At 46.1% G+C, this 15,510-nt stretch overlaps 2 protein-coding genes across 4 annotated transcripts; both read left to right on the top strand.

The window, feature by feature from the left end:
- Nucleotides 1-846: 846 nt before the first annotated feature.
- On the top strand, nucleotides 847-7,487 carry LOC115585919 (ankyrin repeat and SOCS box protein 15-like). The gene is made up of 9 exons (XM_030424576.1): nucleotides 847-1,008; nucleotides 1,122-1,174; nucleotides 1,513-1,644; nucleotides 2,165-2,329; nucleotides 3,917-4,162; nucleotides 4,294-4,465; nucleotides 5,127-5,652; nucleotides 5,765-5,918; nucleotides 7,236-7,487. Exons 1-9 carry the CDS (start codon nucleotides 851-853, stop codon nucleotides 7,409-7,411), a joined length of 1,782 nt encoding a protein of 593 aa, XP_030280436.1. The 5' UTR covers nucleotides 847-850; the 3' UTR covers nucleotides 7,412-7,487.
- Nucleotides 7,488-9,705: 2,218 nt separating this feature from the next.
- asb15a (ankyrin repeat and SOCS box containing 15a) lies at nucleotides 9,706-15,219 on the top strand. 3 transcript variants are annotated; one of them, XM_030424573.1, is made up of 10 exons: nucleotides 9,706-9,797; nucleotides 11,556-11,663; nucleotides 11,979-12,016; nucleotides 12,264-12,395; nucleotides 12,648-12,806; nucleotides 12,912-13,157; nucleotides 13,237-13,408; nucleotides 13,658-14,183; nucleotides 14,439-14,592; nucleotides 14,698-15,219. In XM_030424573.1, the coding sequence occupies exons 2-10, from the start codon at nucleotides 11,560-11,562 to the stop codon at nucleotides 14,703-14,705; spliced, it is 1,539 nt and encodes a 512-aa protein (XP_030280433.1). In that variant the 5' UTR covers nucleotides 9,706-9,797; nucleotides 11,556-11,559; the 3' UTR covers nucleotides 14,706-15,219. The 3 variants fall into 3 exon arrangements, with proteins under 3 accessions (XP_030280433.1, XP_030280432.1, XP_030280434.1); XM_030424572.1 differs by having other exon boundaries at nucleotides 14,667-15,219; XM_030424574.1 differs by lacking the exon at nucleotides 9,706-9,797 and having other exon boundaries at nucleotides 11,566-11,663; nucleotides 12,264-12,399; nucleotides 14,667-15,219.
- Nucleotides 15,220-15,510: the final 291 nt, after the last annotated feature.

Genomic DNA, 15,510 nt, shown 5'->3' with positions numbered 1-15,510 from the left:
ATTTGGTGCTCAATTTAAAACTAGAGGAAATAATAATTCACGCCTATTTTATCTTTATCTTGTCATTCTCATATCTGCGATGCTCGCCTCACTGCTGTGCTCTCAGTTCATTGGAACTAATTAACTAGAAATCAAATTAACATTCATCTCAATTTTCCTCTATTATTAGCATCAATTTCCACGTTAACAATCAGGCCATTGCACTCTTGAATATACAACATTACCTTTTGTTTTTGGAGACACTTTGCACAAAAGATGTGTTGATTCAACTCCATTGTTGTGTTTCTGTTATTTTGTCCACTGCATGCAGATTTAGAGAAATCTGTAAGAAATGCAAGAAAATATTCCCAGAATTCATCCTGAATTACAACTCTGGTGAACGATTTAAAAAAATAATCACATTTCTGTCATTTAAAGTCGATAAATTAACATTAATATTGTGTTAATTCTACATAACAAAGGAATGGAAGCTTGTTTGAACGTCTCAAAGTGTTAAAGGAAGAAAAAGCACATAGTTTGTGGTGTGTCTGATATTTTGGACGGTGAAGTAAAAGACAGCTGAGGAGCCGCATCGATGATGTCACCATTTGGAATGAAGGAATCTGAAGTGCAGATTAGAAGACGCTTGTTCGCCTCTTTTAGCATGTTCTGATTTCAGGGCCTATTCACCGTCTCACTGTTCACTTCCTGCTCAGAGTTTGTGAGTCGTGCTGCTGCAGATAAGAAACCTGAGATACGAGCAGAGTGACTTCAGCTCCGATGAGACGATAATATGTCAGGTGTTGTACTTGTGTCTCGCTCTGCTGCCCCCAAGTGACCAAAGAGATCAACTGATATCATGTCAACCCCGATGTGCTCCGTGCTGTTCATCAGCTGCAGTAATGTGTCTCATCCCTGCAGAGTGATGAACACTTATGAAGAATACGATGACGAGGAGCTCAGCGACTACATCATCCAGCTCAGTATCCAAGAGTCCTGCCAAGATGCTTTTCTCAAGTCTGCTGCAAGGTAAGAGAGCCACGCCCGAACTTCAGCATCCTCCAGAAAAAGCCTTTGACAGTTGGATCAAACCGCGCTGACAGCCCTGCGCTCCCTCTGCTCCCTGTTCTCCCGGCTCTTAGTTTAGCAGCAGCGACGGATGAAAACCTGAGAGTCCTGGCTGCCATCGAGCAAGGTAGGCTGGACATCACACAGGAAAATACCTTTACCATTACAAAGAGATGCGTTTGTGTTTGGGCCGCTGGCTCTCGTCTGAAAAGTCACAAGGCCAGCAGCTGTAGAGGAGGACTGCCAGGCATCAGGAGGCTGGCAGCCCGACAGACAGAGAGAGAGAGGGAGATAAATAAACAGAGAGGTGGGAGAGAGATGAAGGGAAGAGAGGGAAGAGGTGAAACTGGTCATAAAACCTTCAGAGGGTTGCCTCTGTTCCTGAGAGTCCTGGCTGTTTCTGTTTTTTAAAAGTCTTCCCTCCGTCTTTCCTCCGGCTGTTGCTCCTGTTGCCGTGGTGACCAGGTGAAGTCTGGACCCTCAGGGAGATGCTGAGGCACACCTTCGCCTTCAGGGAGTCGGACAGTCGCGGCTGGCTTCCTCTGCATCGAGCTGCGTCCCAGCCGACCCTGGAGGTTCTGCAGACCGTGCTGCGCTGTGAGTCCACTGATCCTGCATGTCATTAACCGCTCAGATCATTATTCCTTTAAAAGATACGGTAAGAAATTAAAAAAAGGCTCCTGATTATCTGCCAAACTAAAGTTCAGCTCATAGAAACTAAGTTTTAATTAAGTCCAGAACCTGAGGGGGGGCTGTTCTGCAGCAGACAGACCCAAAATATAACCTCCTCTCACCTCGAACCAGTAAATAAGTGAAGATGACGAGTGAGGATGAAGCATCAGGACACATCAGGGTGAATTCAGGAGAGGTGACAGGACTGGTGTCATCATCCAAATAATGGCTGCCAGAAAAAAGATTAATCCCCCCAAAAAAAAACTTCCCTGAGAGGCTTCTGCCTGATGACAGCTGATCTCAACAGTCCTCTAAAATAACCTGTGATGTCACTCTGCTCATTCAGCCAGCCAGCAGCGAAGGTTTCACCGGCTCACCTGCCAGGTTAGCTGTCCGAAATGAACTCTGTGAATGTGTCCGCTGACCTGTGCTGTGTCTGTGGCAGCGGCAGCTCAGGGGCCCGGCCTGGAGGAGAGGACGGCCGTGGGCGGAGAGACGCCGCTGACGCTGGCAGTTAAAGCCGGACTGGTGCAGAATGTGAAGAGCCTGCTGGATCACGGAGCTTCACCCCACAACACCAACAGCAAGAACGAGTCGCCGCTGCTGCTCGGTAACACTGGAGGGCGTGATTAACACGGCTAACAGTGACTGTCACAACACACATTAATGCATTAATTAATATTTATTACATGGCTCTTCTTAAAGGGATATTCCGGAGTAAATTCAATCCATGCTCTAAATCACTGTGAAACTGTGTTAGACTCCCTCCCGAGAGATCAAGTTAGCAGACCGCTAATTTACGGCGTTTTATCAACCTCAGAAACGACCGCACGACAACAATACACTGCAGTAAATGGATCCAAATATAAACCGCCACCAAAAAGCCACAAATAATGCTCAGAACAGCACCAAACTTCAGCAACAGTACAAATAGGGTCTCAGCACATAGTCCGGGGCATCTAACCTCCGCTAGCTTAGCTGGATTTCTATTGTGAAGCTAAAAACAGATTTCAACTCTCCTCCATCAGCTTCCGGGTCGGGGAAGTCCCGACGCGACAATTACCGAGTGCGGTTAGAAATGCTCAATTCCGTTCTTTTCCCTGTCCGCTCTCGATAATAACTGTTATAAACTGGCAGGTAAGACACATATGAACTTTGATTGCTTTTCCATGGAGTCATAATCATACATTTTCATCCATGAGCCGCGGAACTCTACTGCACTCGGTAATCGACTCGTCGGGACTTCCCGTCAACAGGAAGCTGCTGCAGAAGAGTGGTAAATTTAGTCAGCTTTTCAGTAGAAATCCAGCTAAGCTAGCGGAGGTTAGATGCCCCGCACTATGTGCTGAGACCCTATTTGTACTGTTGCTGAAGTTTGGTGCTGTTCTGAGCATTATTTGTGGCTTTTTGGTGGCGGTTTATATTTGGATCCATTTACTGCAGTGTATTGTTGTCGTGCGGTCGTTTTTGAGGTTGATAAAACTCCGTAAATTAGCGGTCTGCTAACTTGATCTCTCAAGAGGGAGTCTAACACAGTTTCACGGTGTGTTAGAACATGGATTAAATTTACACCGGAATATCCCTTTAATGCTGTAGAACGCTCCATTTACAGACTACTCCTAGGCCACTAGTATGGATGAGTTTCACATTAACTGTAATATTTTTGGAAAATACGGTGATTTCGAGTCTTGGCAAAAGGCTGAGTTGTCGTCACCGGTCAAGAAAAGAAAAAGAGAGGAAAGCAGCGAAGAGGGAGAAGAGAAACGGCGTCGGTTTGGCGAAGTATATTTCTCTGCTGAAAAACACTGTGAACGGTAACAAATAAATTGTAAAAAGACACACTGTGTCAAGTATTCTTCTGTGTTGGCAAGTAGCCGGGTAATAAGCGGGATAATGTATAGAACGGCGGTCACTATTGGGAAAATAAGTCCCTTCAGGACGGATCAGACCCTCCGCTTCACGTCGGGTTTCGGTTCGTCCTGTCGGGACTTATTTTCCCGATAGTGACATCGCCTGTTATCTTCGTCCTGAGGGTGGCGCCAGAGTACAGGTCAGGTTATTACCCACAAATAGGAGAAACTAGGATCAAAAACAGGCTAAAAAGCTCCAGAGGTGCAGCTTTAAAGAAAATAAGCAAAGTTCGGTTGTGTAAACTGAACAATAGCTGATGAAGACGCTCTTATCTCTGACCCCGCAGCGGTGAGGGCCGGCTCCTACGAGATGGCGAGCACACTGGTCGCTAATGGCGCCTGGGTGGAGCAAGTTTGCCAGAAGAAGTGGACGGCGATGCACGAGGCGGCGAAGGTCGGACAGGTGGACATCCTGATGCTGCTGCTGAGGAACGGCGGCCGCGTGAACCACAGGGACGTGACGGGAGTGACGCCGCTCGCCGTGGCTGCAGAGCACGGACACTACAACGTCACGGAGATCCTGCTGAACTGCGGTCAGTCTGCAGATAAAACTGAGGTTAACTTGTCAGATTTCACAAAGGCAAAACAGGAAATAGTCACCCACATTAATACTTTTTATTAAAACTACAGCCGCTCTTGTTTCTCCCCTCTCGTCTCCACTCAGGCAGCAGAGTCAACTCTCAGGCCTGTAACGGTGAAAGTGTCCTGCTGGACGCGGCCACGTCAGGAGACACCGCCTGCATTCAGCTGCTGCTGGACAACGGAGCCGACCCAAACCTGCCCAGCGCCACCGGACACCTGCCCATCCACAAGGCAGCGTACGCCGGACACTACGAGTGAGCTCCTCCTGTCTCGCTGTCCGGCTGTAATGAGCACGAGGACGCCGGCGGTTCTTTCAATTCCATTCTCCTCTTTTCTTAAGTGGTTCACAAAGGAGGTTGAATCAGAGTCGATGGTGACAGACGGCTAATAAACTCAGAACGCTTCCTCCATCTCAGACTGTCTAGCACATCTAGACAGCTCTCTTCTGGCACAGAATCACTCATCACACCAAAACTGAACTTGTTGGGGAAAAAAAGCGATGCCAGTTGCATTAAAATGATTTGATTTCGCAATGAAACTTTACTGTTTTAAAGATAAGATGTGTAATAAATGTACAAACAGATGACAAGAACTTTGCTATATGATTTGGTGAAAGCTACTTTCCTCCAAATGTTTCCAACAATTTTACTCCAGGTGGATTTCATCTGGTCTCCTGTTGTTTCAAACACTCGATGCTAACTGCAACATAAAACGAGATACATCACCTCGTCTCTGAACCCGGTCGTTTAAAAATGAAGTCTACAACTAGTTTCTGATGACAACAAACGTAGCGATGAAGGAGGAGGTTCTGATGAAAGACACAACAGCAGATTTGGTTCACATACTTTCAGAAAATCTGCACGAATACGAAATAAAACTTCAGTTTAATTTGACCGTTGCTTTGTTTTCCCACAGTGCTCTGAAGATGCTGATACCTCTGACCACAAAGAGGGCCATCAAAGAGGCGGGTCAGAGCCCGGTCCACTCTGCGGCAGAGGGCGGCCACAGCTGCTGCCTGGAGCTCCTGTTGTCCTGCAGCTTCGACGTCAACTACCGCATGAACACCAGGAACTCAGAGAACTACCGGGACATGAGGAAGAGCGCTTTGTACTTCGCGGTCTCCAACGGAGACGTGGACTGCACCAAACTGCTGCTGGCGGCCGGGGCGAAGACTGACCTGGACCCTCTGTGCTGCCTCCTGGTGGCGGTCCGGTCGGGCCGCTACGAGATCGTGAAGCTGCTGCTGGCGGCGAAAGCAGACGTGAACTGTTACTTCACGGTGGTGAGCGACACGGTGTTTCCCACGGCGCTGCAGTACTGCCTGAAGGACGAGGTGATGATGAGGCTGCTGCTCAACAACGGCTACAAGGTGGAGAGCTGCTTCCTCTGTCACCATGACAACGCTTCGGATGATGCAGATGACGAGGAGAGGACAATTCCAGTGAGGGACAGATGTTTTACTTGTTCTTAATCATTGTGTTTTAAATGAGTTTTCCCTTATATATACATATATAAAGGATTAATGACATCCTGGATTTCCGTCCTCTCTCCAGTTCTGTGAGTTCATGAGCCTCTGCTGCCTCGTGCATCTGTCCGGGAGCGTGGTCCGAATCCTGCTGGACTACGTCAGCCACGTCAACATCTGCCCCAAACTCAGACTGACCCTAGAGAAGCAGGCAGAGTGGCCCGAAATATGTGACATCCTCGGTGAGTTTATCCATCATTTCATGACAGATTATCCCGGCAGCGACACGAACGACCTGACTAACATCTGAAGGAACGATCAGGCTTTAATACCCCGACTGACATATTCACAGAGCAGTCACTCACTTTCATCATCACAGAAGGTTTGTCCTTATTTAAACTACGTCACTTGATAAACAGTTGCTGCTTCGGAGGTATTTTTGAGTTACCCATATCAGCTGCAGAGCAACATTATCATCACTTGGAGTCCAGCTAAGAGGCCGTCCAACGCACTCGTGTTGCATCGTTTTGGCCGACCGTCCACACGGATCCTGAAAACGCACTTTTTTGAAAACGGGTCTCAGGGTGGAAAAATCCGAAAACGCAGCCCTCCCGTTTTCATGTGGACGTTGAATCCACATACTTTCCCCAACGATGACGCCGACGCAGTTCGATCTCATTATTGGTCGACACAAACGCTTCTGGTTTCCTTGAACGAGCCATTTTTGTCTTCTTCTTCTTCTTGTTTTCGGTTTCTTCTTCTACTGTCTGTAAACAGTGCGCACGCATTATGCGCATTCTCCGTCTCTTCTTCTCCGTTTTTGGTGAATTTCAAGTGCCAGAATATGAACTTTTGCGTTCTTCTTTTGCGTTTTGAGTCATTTTCAGTGGATCCATGTGGACGCAAATATTCTTGAAACGGTGACGAGGAAGAGGGAGGAAAAAAAGATCGATTTGTCAAACATCCATTCTCTTTTAGTTGGAGCTGCAACAAGTATACGATTAATCAATTAGCTGATCAAAAGACAATTAGCTAACAACTATTTTGATAATGGAATAATCAAAAATGTCAAACATCTGCTGGTTCCAGCTTCTTGAATCTGAGTGTTCGACAAAAGACGTCACTTTGGATGTTCATAAAACATTTTTGTGACATTTAAAAAGACAATTTAAAGCTCTTAAAATCCAGGGGAGCTGCAGATCCAGCTGATAGTTCACTGTGAGAATCAAAAGTATTGATTATAGCTGCTTCCAAGTTGATACCAATCATCTTTGTATTGACTGCCTGAACGTTTCTCTCAAAAAACGTAAAAATCTTCTGGTTGTTTTCATGATACAAGGATAAACTCAGGATAAACTTATTTCAGCTCCACGACCGGTTCGACTAAGAACAGAGTCCACTGCTGTGGTTGTAATGAACACTGCAGCCCCTTATTTTGTCGTTCAGCAAAAAAATCTGTCATTTTTTTTCCACTCACTGTATTTAAATCCTCTGAGCTCCGTGTTGTGTCACAATATGAATGAATGAGGTAAAGTGTTTTTCTGAACCTTGCTCTCCAGGCAGTCCTCGCTCCCTCGGTCACCTCTGCAGACTGGAGATCAGGAGGCGTCTGACCCTGAGGAAGCTCAACAACACCGAGATCATGAGCTCACAGCTTTTCCCTCCCAGGCTGAAGAGCTTCATATTGTACCAGGAGCTCGACCTCTACAGCCAGGACCCTGAACGCATCATGTGAGGACGTGTGGATCTTCTGCTCGCGCTCAAAGGATGAGACTGTTTTTTTAATATTTGTGATCTGCGGTTGTGATGAGCACAATACTGTATGAATGACGCTGGTTAGTATTAATTGTATTTTTATAATTACGTGAGTAAAAATCAGACATTTGTTTCCACATTTCACATTTTCTACAAATGTACTTAAAGGAACAGTTCATCTGAAAAATACAAAAAATTCAGTCATTATCTTCTGACGCTGATGTGAAGTCGGGTGTTTCAATAGTCCATAGCCGTTTTTAGACAGAGCACCAAGCCGCCAATCTGCCCGTCCTTTTGGCGGCTCGGTCCGCAGTTTTAGACAGACGCCGGCAAACTGGGGGTCTGTTTTGGTCCGCCGATTTTCCTCCTCGGAGGGTACACTTATTTCCTCCTCGCCTGCTATCTAAAAACGAGGCGGCAATGTGGCGGCCTCTGCGTGAGGTGGGCGGAGGTGTTGATAACCTGCACTGTTGTGCGACCCACAGCCGGGGAGTTTTAAAACCAGGAAACAGCTGATCACAGCAGTCAGTCCATCACTTCATCCGCGGACATTAAGATGAGCAACTGGACAGCCGCTGAGATCCAGGAGATGCAGCGTCTCCTCGGTCTCTGTAGCTGTTTGGTTGTGTTAGCTTGTTGTTGTAGCAGCAAGCTAGGAACGGTCGCAACTTTCAAATTAAAAGCCCCCCGCTAAGAACCCAGTTCTAAACTCCAATGGGGTGCAATGTAAAGCTCTTATTTTGAAGACAAATTCTTTGTCACTGTTCACAGCCCAACTTCGAGCTTCACGTCACGTCACATGTTTACGCCTACCTCAGAGGCGGCTTTTGGAAAAGGAGGAATATTACGCCTCGGTTTTAGAAAGACAAGCCGGCACATTGCCGTCCTTACCTTGGAGCAAATGTGCCGCCTTTTCTATCTAAAAAGGGCTAATGAAACACTTTTGGAGCTTCACAGCACAAAAAACTGAATTCGCTTGAAACGTTTTTATCACATTAAAATACAACAGAACAGAAAAACATCAAATAGCTCGTCCGGCGTCCTCAAAGTCTCCAGAAGTCACGAGACCTGATAGATTTGAAAAGATGTTTTTTAACTCGGGGTCAGCCTCATGCACTCTTCAGACGGGCTGTGTGCTAACGTTGACTTTGGCTTAAAAAGGTGTAAATAATGTGAAAGTTTAGGCTGGATGAGCTGTTAGGAGCCACTAAACGTGTTTCATTATGTCTCCTTTGTTAATGACTGAATCTTAACGTTTGGGCGACCTGTTCCTTCCACACACTTTAATGATTAGAAACACATGAATGAGCCACGCACACGTCCTGCCAGCAGAGTCATCTGCACAACAAATGCACTACTTCCTCCTCCGACAGCGAGCTGCTGTTTGAGGAAGTTAATTGTTATTTTTCCATGTTGGTGTTTGGAGCTGAGAGCCACAGAGAGAGTGATGAAGTCAGACGGTATCAGGAGACGGACCGATGCGTCGATGGTTTCAGTCTTTGTTGACGCCGGACTGATCAGAACATCGTCACTCTCGTTCTGTCAGATGAACTGTTTGTAGGAATGTTCTGGAATGTAACTGAGTACATTTACTTGAGTACAAGTTTCCAGTACTTGAACTTCACTTGATTATTTCCATTTTCTGCAACTTCACACTTCCACTGCACTACATTTATTGCGTCAGAGCCAAAAAAAAAGCACACTGTGTGACTTTTTACAACACTTCCTTTCACATTGTAAACATGAAGTTTCTCTGTGTGTCAGCTGTTTGTTTCTTTGTCTCAGAGCTGTTTTTATTATACTTTTACTGCAGGTATGATCAGGATGTTCTGGCTGCACGACAGAGGAAAAAAAACACATTACTGGTTTGTTATTGAGCATTAGTGTTTTGTAGTAAAAGCAACAAAGCCGCATGTTGAAATCTGCTCAGGTTGAAGTGCAGGTTTTAAGTCTCAGAGTGCAAATCAGGAGCTCACAGGTCAAAGGTCAGCGGCCTCTCATCGGCCTGTTGTCCGACAGCGTTTGAGCTCACGGCAGACGGATCTCCTCGTCTGTAATGACACAATAAATATTCATACAACAGCCCGGCTGCTTATTGTTTGTCATTAAAGGAGGAAAATGTGCAGAGAGACATTACACTCCATTAGCTGCTGAGGAACGACCCCGCATGTTAAATACACTGGAACAGGTGACACCTATAAATAGCCTGGTGGAGTGTGTGTGTGTGTGTGTGTGTGTGTGTGTGTGTGTGTGTGTGTGTGTGTGTGTGTGTGTCAGCCATGACACAAACACCAGGCTGCTGCTGCTGCTGCTGCTGCTGCTGCTGCTTCTTCGTCCTCTGACTCGGACACTGACACATTAATCAGGTGAGAAACTCGACGTTTAACCCAGAACGACGTGACGTTGGTCACACTGTAAACTTCTCGGCTGCCTCGGTCACAAATCTGAAACGTGGTCGTCAGAAGGAGGTCAGGGGGTCGAAGTGTTCCGTAAATAGAGCTGATAGAGAAACAAAGAGCTCAAAGAGAAGCAGGATATTTAAAAATGTGAACTTCATGTAAGTTTACTCTAAATAAAATGTATCTCTGATCTCAGACGGTTGTTGTTGAACGCTGTGAGCTCGCTGACACTCGAGCTGTGACCCAGTTCTGCACTTAATGCCAACGGTGAAAGTTAAAGTACAGCTGCTCATGTGCTGAACTCCAGCAGACATTAAAATTCCCAAAGGGCAATATTGTTCTTTTTACTCCTCGACAATTGGAATGTTTTATTCAAGATGTTTAGAGGTCATAAAAACACTTGTGTGCTGTAACATTAAAGCGATGCTGCCTTTAATAGACCATTGCTGACAGTACTGACAGTTCAGTATTCAGAGATGGTGTCAAAACTCTTGTTCTTCTATGTAAAGGTGCAGTGTGAAGAGATCAGATGGATCTATGAGCAGAAACTGGACAGGGTGGCGACCTCGATCACTAACTCCTACACACCTTTTGAATGCAGGACTTCTACTTCTAACAGAGTATTTCTTCTCTGTGGTGATGCAACATTTAACTAAATGATTTCAGAGTTTCATTTCGGGGAAGAAAAAGTACACAGAGAGTTGTAGAGAGTCGCGTGAAGTCAAGGCAGTTCCCGATCAACAGCTTGTTTAAACGAGAGGATTTAGACAGTTTAAAGGGATATTCCGGTGTAAATTTAATCCATGGTCTAACACACCGTGAAACTGTGTTAGACTCCCTCTCGAGAGATCAAGTTAGCAGACCGCTAATTTACGGAGTTTTATCAACCTCAGAAACGACCGCACGACAACAATACACTGCAGTAAATGGATCCAAATATAAACCGCCACCAAAAAGCCACAAATAATGCTCAGAACAGCACCAAACTTCAGCAACAGTACAAATAGGGTCTCAGCACATAGTCCGGGGCATCTAACCTCCGCTAGCTTAGCTGGATTTCTACTGAAAAGCTGACTAAATTTACCACTCTTCTGCAGCAGCTTCCTGTTGACGGGAAGTCCCGACGAGTCGATTACCGAGTGCAGTAGAGTTCCGCGGCTCATGGATGAAAATGTATGATTATGACTCCATGGAAAAGCAATCAAAGTTCATATGTGTCTTACCTGCCAGTTTATAACACGTTATTATCGAGAGCTGACAGGGAAAAGAACGGAATTGAGCATTTCTAACCGCACTCGGTAATCGTCGCGTCGGGACTTCCCCGACCCGGAAGCTGATGGAGGAGAGTTGAAATCTGTTTTTAGCTTCACAATAGAAATCCAGCTAAGCTAGCGGAGGTTAGATGCCCCGGACTATGTGCTGAGACCCTATTTGTACTGTTGCTGAAGTTTGGTGCTGTTCTGAGCATTATTTGTGGCTTTTTGGTGGAGGTTTATATTTGGATCCATTTACTGCAGTGTATTGTTGTCGTGCGGTCGTTTCTGAGGTTGATAAAACTCCGTAAATTAGCGGTCTGCTAACTTGATCTCTCGAGAGGGAGTCTAACACAGTTTCACAGTGATTTAGACCATGGATTAAACTTACACCGGAATATCCCTTTAAGTTTTGTCTGAGCAGGACTGAATGTGCCTGAAGTTGTGACTTTGTGTACCTGTTCGATGTCAGAAGGATGGATGCAGCCGATGAGATGGACGAAGATGAACTCCTGGACTACGACGTTCAGATGAGCATTCAGGAGTCGTGTCAGCAGGAACGTCTGACAGGATCAGGGAGGTACGGAAACATGAAGCAGCTTCCAGATCACAACGATCCATCCATCAGTCGTCAACAACACCATGATAATCCAGGAATCTGTTTGAGTAATTAGTTAAAGAGCAAAAAGGTCAAAATTCTCAATCTCAGCTTCTTAAATGTGAATATTCTCTAGTTTCTTTTCTTCTCTCTGACTGTCGCCATCTTGGTCTTTGGGAAAAAACAAACAACTGATCAAATAAATTAGAAAACAAGATGAATCCACACTGAACGTAGTCGTTACACGCGTGACGCATTTTGCTGAACTTGACCTCCATCTTTTGTTTGTGCACTCAGGAGTGAAGCTCTGAAGCTCGTGGAAGCCATTAAACAAGGTGAGAAACTATAATATAAATTATTCTGACAATATATTAACAACAACAATCAGGAAACATCATGTCCTCTCTGTGACGGCCACACACGTTTGACTTTTTCTGCTGTTGGATGAAGACTGATGAGAATATATCCAGAATGTTTTATGCATTTCAAGATTGGGGTAGGAACAGGAAGCAACGGGGCTGATGGGAAATGTAGTCCTAGATGAGACTGAAAACAAGCAATAACAATAAACTCCCCCTACAGGTGACAGGTTGGCTCTGAAGGAGCTCTGTGATTTCCCAGCAGCCTTCAGTCAGGTGGATGAGAGCGGCTGGTATCCTCTGCACAGAGCGGCGGTCCAACCTCTGGTCCAGGTCCTGGAGACGGTGCTGTACGGTGGGTAAGAGGTCCAATACTTTATTTAACAGTCTGAAGCCGATGTTCAGCGTCCAACAACCACCATCCTCTTCTTGCACAACGTAAAATTCAAACACTTTGTTCAGGCCACTCGTCTGGTCTGCATCAGTGTTCAACTCCTTCATCAGGGGTTTAACAAACTGTTCTTTATGAAGCGATGATGATGATAAAATGATCTTTCAGAGCTGAATCCAGTGAAATGATGCATCTACATGTTGTTGTGTGCTTCAGCTTCTTTCCGTATGACTCTGGAGGAGAAGACTTCAGACGGTGAGACCTTCCTGACTTTGGCCGTGAAAGCTGGTTTGGCGGAGAACGTGAAGATGCTGCTGGATCACGGAGCTTCTCCTCACACCACCAACAGCAGGAATGAATCTCCGCTGCTTTTAGGTCAGAGTCTCTCCGACACTTTGACAACAGACATGCAGTGATGAATAGAAAAGTTTTTGTCCGTCGTCCTCATCGGTTCCTAATCCTGTCCCGTCCTCCCTGCAGCAGTCAGAGCCGGATCTTATCAGATGGTCTCTGATCTGATACGAGGAGGAGCTCTGGTGGAGCAGATGTGTCTGAAGAAGTGGACGGCCATGCACGAGGCGTCCAGGGCCGGCTGCGTTCACGTCATGGAGCTCCTGCTGCAGAATGGAGGTCGGGTTTCTCAGACGGACCAGCATGGGGTGACTCCTCTGGGCATCGCTGCAGAGTACAGCCACGCTGAAGTCCTGGAGCTCCTCATCAAGCACGGTACACCAACAACTCCACATATTTTCACCTTTTTATTTGTCATTTGAAAGGCCAACTCTCTCTCCTCCGTTACATCAAGGTGCTGACGTAAACGCCCAGGCACCAAACGGCGACAGCGTCCTGTACGACGCCGCAGGCTCGGGGAACCCGGACTGCATCGACATCCTGCTGCAGCACGGAGCCAATCCCAACATCCGCAACCTGAGCTCCCAGCTGCCCATCCACCACGCTGCATACGAAGGACACTACCTGTGAGTGGGTCTGTGGGTAGACACCTGTATGACATCATGATGATGGAGGAACCAGCAGGGAGGAGTTTGCAGGGCTCCATGTTTCTTGTTGTTTCATTAGGGTTAGGACGATTGTTCAAGTTCACTCAGCAGCATCTATCTAGTTCGATTTGATTCATGTCCTCCAAGAAAAGTACTTAAATCACATGTTAAAACTAGATTCTGGTGTTTCAGTTCTTTATAGAATGATTAACACCATCTCTCCATCAGAGCTTTGAGGATTTTGATCCCCATCACCACTCGACGGGCCCTGCGGCTGTCCGGCCACAGCCCCGTCCACTCCGCCGCTGACGGAGGCCACGTCCACTGCCTGGAGCTGCTGCTGCAGAAAGGCTTCGACGTCAACGCGCTGTTAGCGCCCCACATCTCAGAAAATTATGGAGACATGAGGAGAAGCCCGCTGTACTTTGCTGTCTCCAACGGGGACGCCACCTGCACTGAGCTGCTGCTGAAGTCAGGAGCCAAACCCGACCTGGACCCTCTGCGCTGCCTCCTGGTGGCGGTCCGGTCGGGGCGCTACGAGATCGTGAAGCTGCTGCTGGCGGCGAAGGCAGACGTGAACTGTTACTTCACGGTGGTGAACGACACGGTGTTTCCCACGGCGCTGCAGTACTGCCTGAAGGACGAGGTGATGATGAGGCTGCTGCTCAACAACGGCTACGATGCTGAGAGGTGTTTCTGCTGTAACCATGACGATGACTGGGAGGACTCCCAACATCAGGAAGAAAAAGTTTCTGTGAGTTCTTTCTTTCTCTTTACAAGTCATTTATAAAATAATGTTTCATAGAGCAAAACTTCACCTAAAGCAACGAGGATGTGACGATTAAATTCATCTATTCAAGCTGCAAAGTCAAAGAATGTCGATCAGAATTATCAGCAAAAAGTTCTTTACGTATCAGAAAAAGTCCTTTTCTGAGAAACAGAGCGACGTCTCTTTGGTCTGAACAGAAGAACTGCCTGCCTGAGCCGACTCTGTGTTGTTTTTGTGCAGTTCTGTGAGTTGGTCAGCGTCTCCTGGCTCCTGAACCTGGTGGGCCGAGTCGTGTCGATCCTCCTCGACTACGTCGGTCCGGTTTCTCTCTGCAGCAAGCTGACCAAGATCCTGCAGAAACACAAGGAGTGGCCTCACATTCTCAGGACCACAGGTGAGACGCGTGACCTGTTTTTATTGGTAGACATATATTTGTTTAAATAAAACCTGCTGTTCTCTGTGATCCAGGTAACCCTCGCTCTCTGTCTCACCTGAGCAGAGTGGTGATCAGGAAACACCTGAGCTGCAGCGGTCTGATGTCTCTCCAGCTGCCCAACAGGCTGAAGGACTTCCTGCTGTTCAAGGAGAACGACCTGTACGCCAAAATCATCTGCAGGGAGGAGTGAAGAGAGGAGCGCTCTGTCTTATCCACTGAGTCTTACCGACCAACTTCAAGAGTTTTATTCTTGAGTTTGTTAGCAGGAGCACAACTGCAAGAGTGAGAGATTTTAACTTTGCATTGAATCAAAATGTTTAGTTTCAAAGGGCATTAACTAGGATTACCATTTTTCCAGCTGATGCACAAAATATCTGCAGTTAGTTGAAATTACAACACACCAGGTGATGTTCAAATACTCTCAGATAAAAGCCGGCATCTAAATGTGAAATTAGAAATTGGAGGTAAATAAAGGTTCCAGTTGCTGCTATCTGAGAATCATCAGTATTGTGAAATAAGTTTCATGTTTCAAACAGATGTAAATATATTTGTACAGTCTTTTATTAAACTTCTGTGTTATTCTGATGTACTGCCTGCGAATCATGACTGTGTTAGAAGTTTATTTATTTTAAGGAGGAGGAGAATTTAACGATGGAGGAATAATAAGTCCTGGACACAGTGTTGGAGAGACGTTTATTACCATGAAACCAAAGAAGTTTGACATCTTGGATATAAAACTACCTGGATCTTCTGTGTTTTTGCTGGTCGAGCCGGCTAACTTCTGGTTGCATGTTTTCATCTTGCATCTCTTCTTGAATTTCCAAATTTCACTGGACTGATTAACTCGAGTTATAACAGTCAAATGGGAGATTTTAG

Source organism: Sparus aurata, chromosome 8 (genome assembly GCF_900880675.1).
Source record: "Sparus aurata chromosome 8, fSpaAur1.1, whole genome shotgun sequence".
Lineage (NCBI taxonomy): Eukaryota > Metazoa > Chordata > Actinopteri > Spariformes > Sparidae > Sparus > Sparus aurata.
Note: the sequence above shows the minus strand (reverse complement) of the source record. Positions and strands in the feature narration are given on the sequence as shown.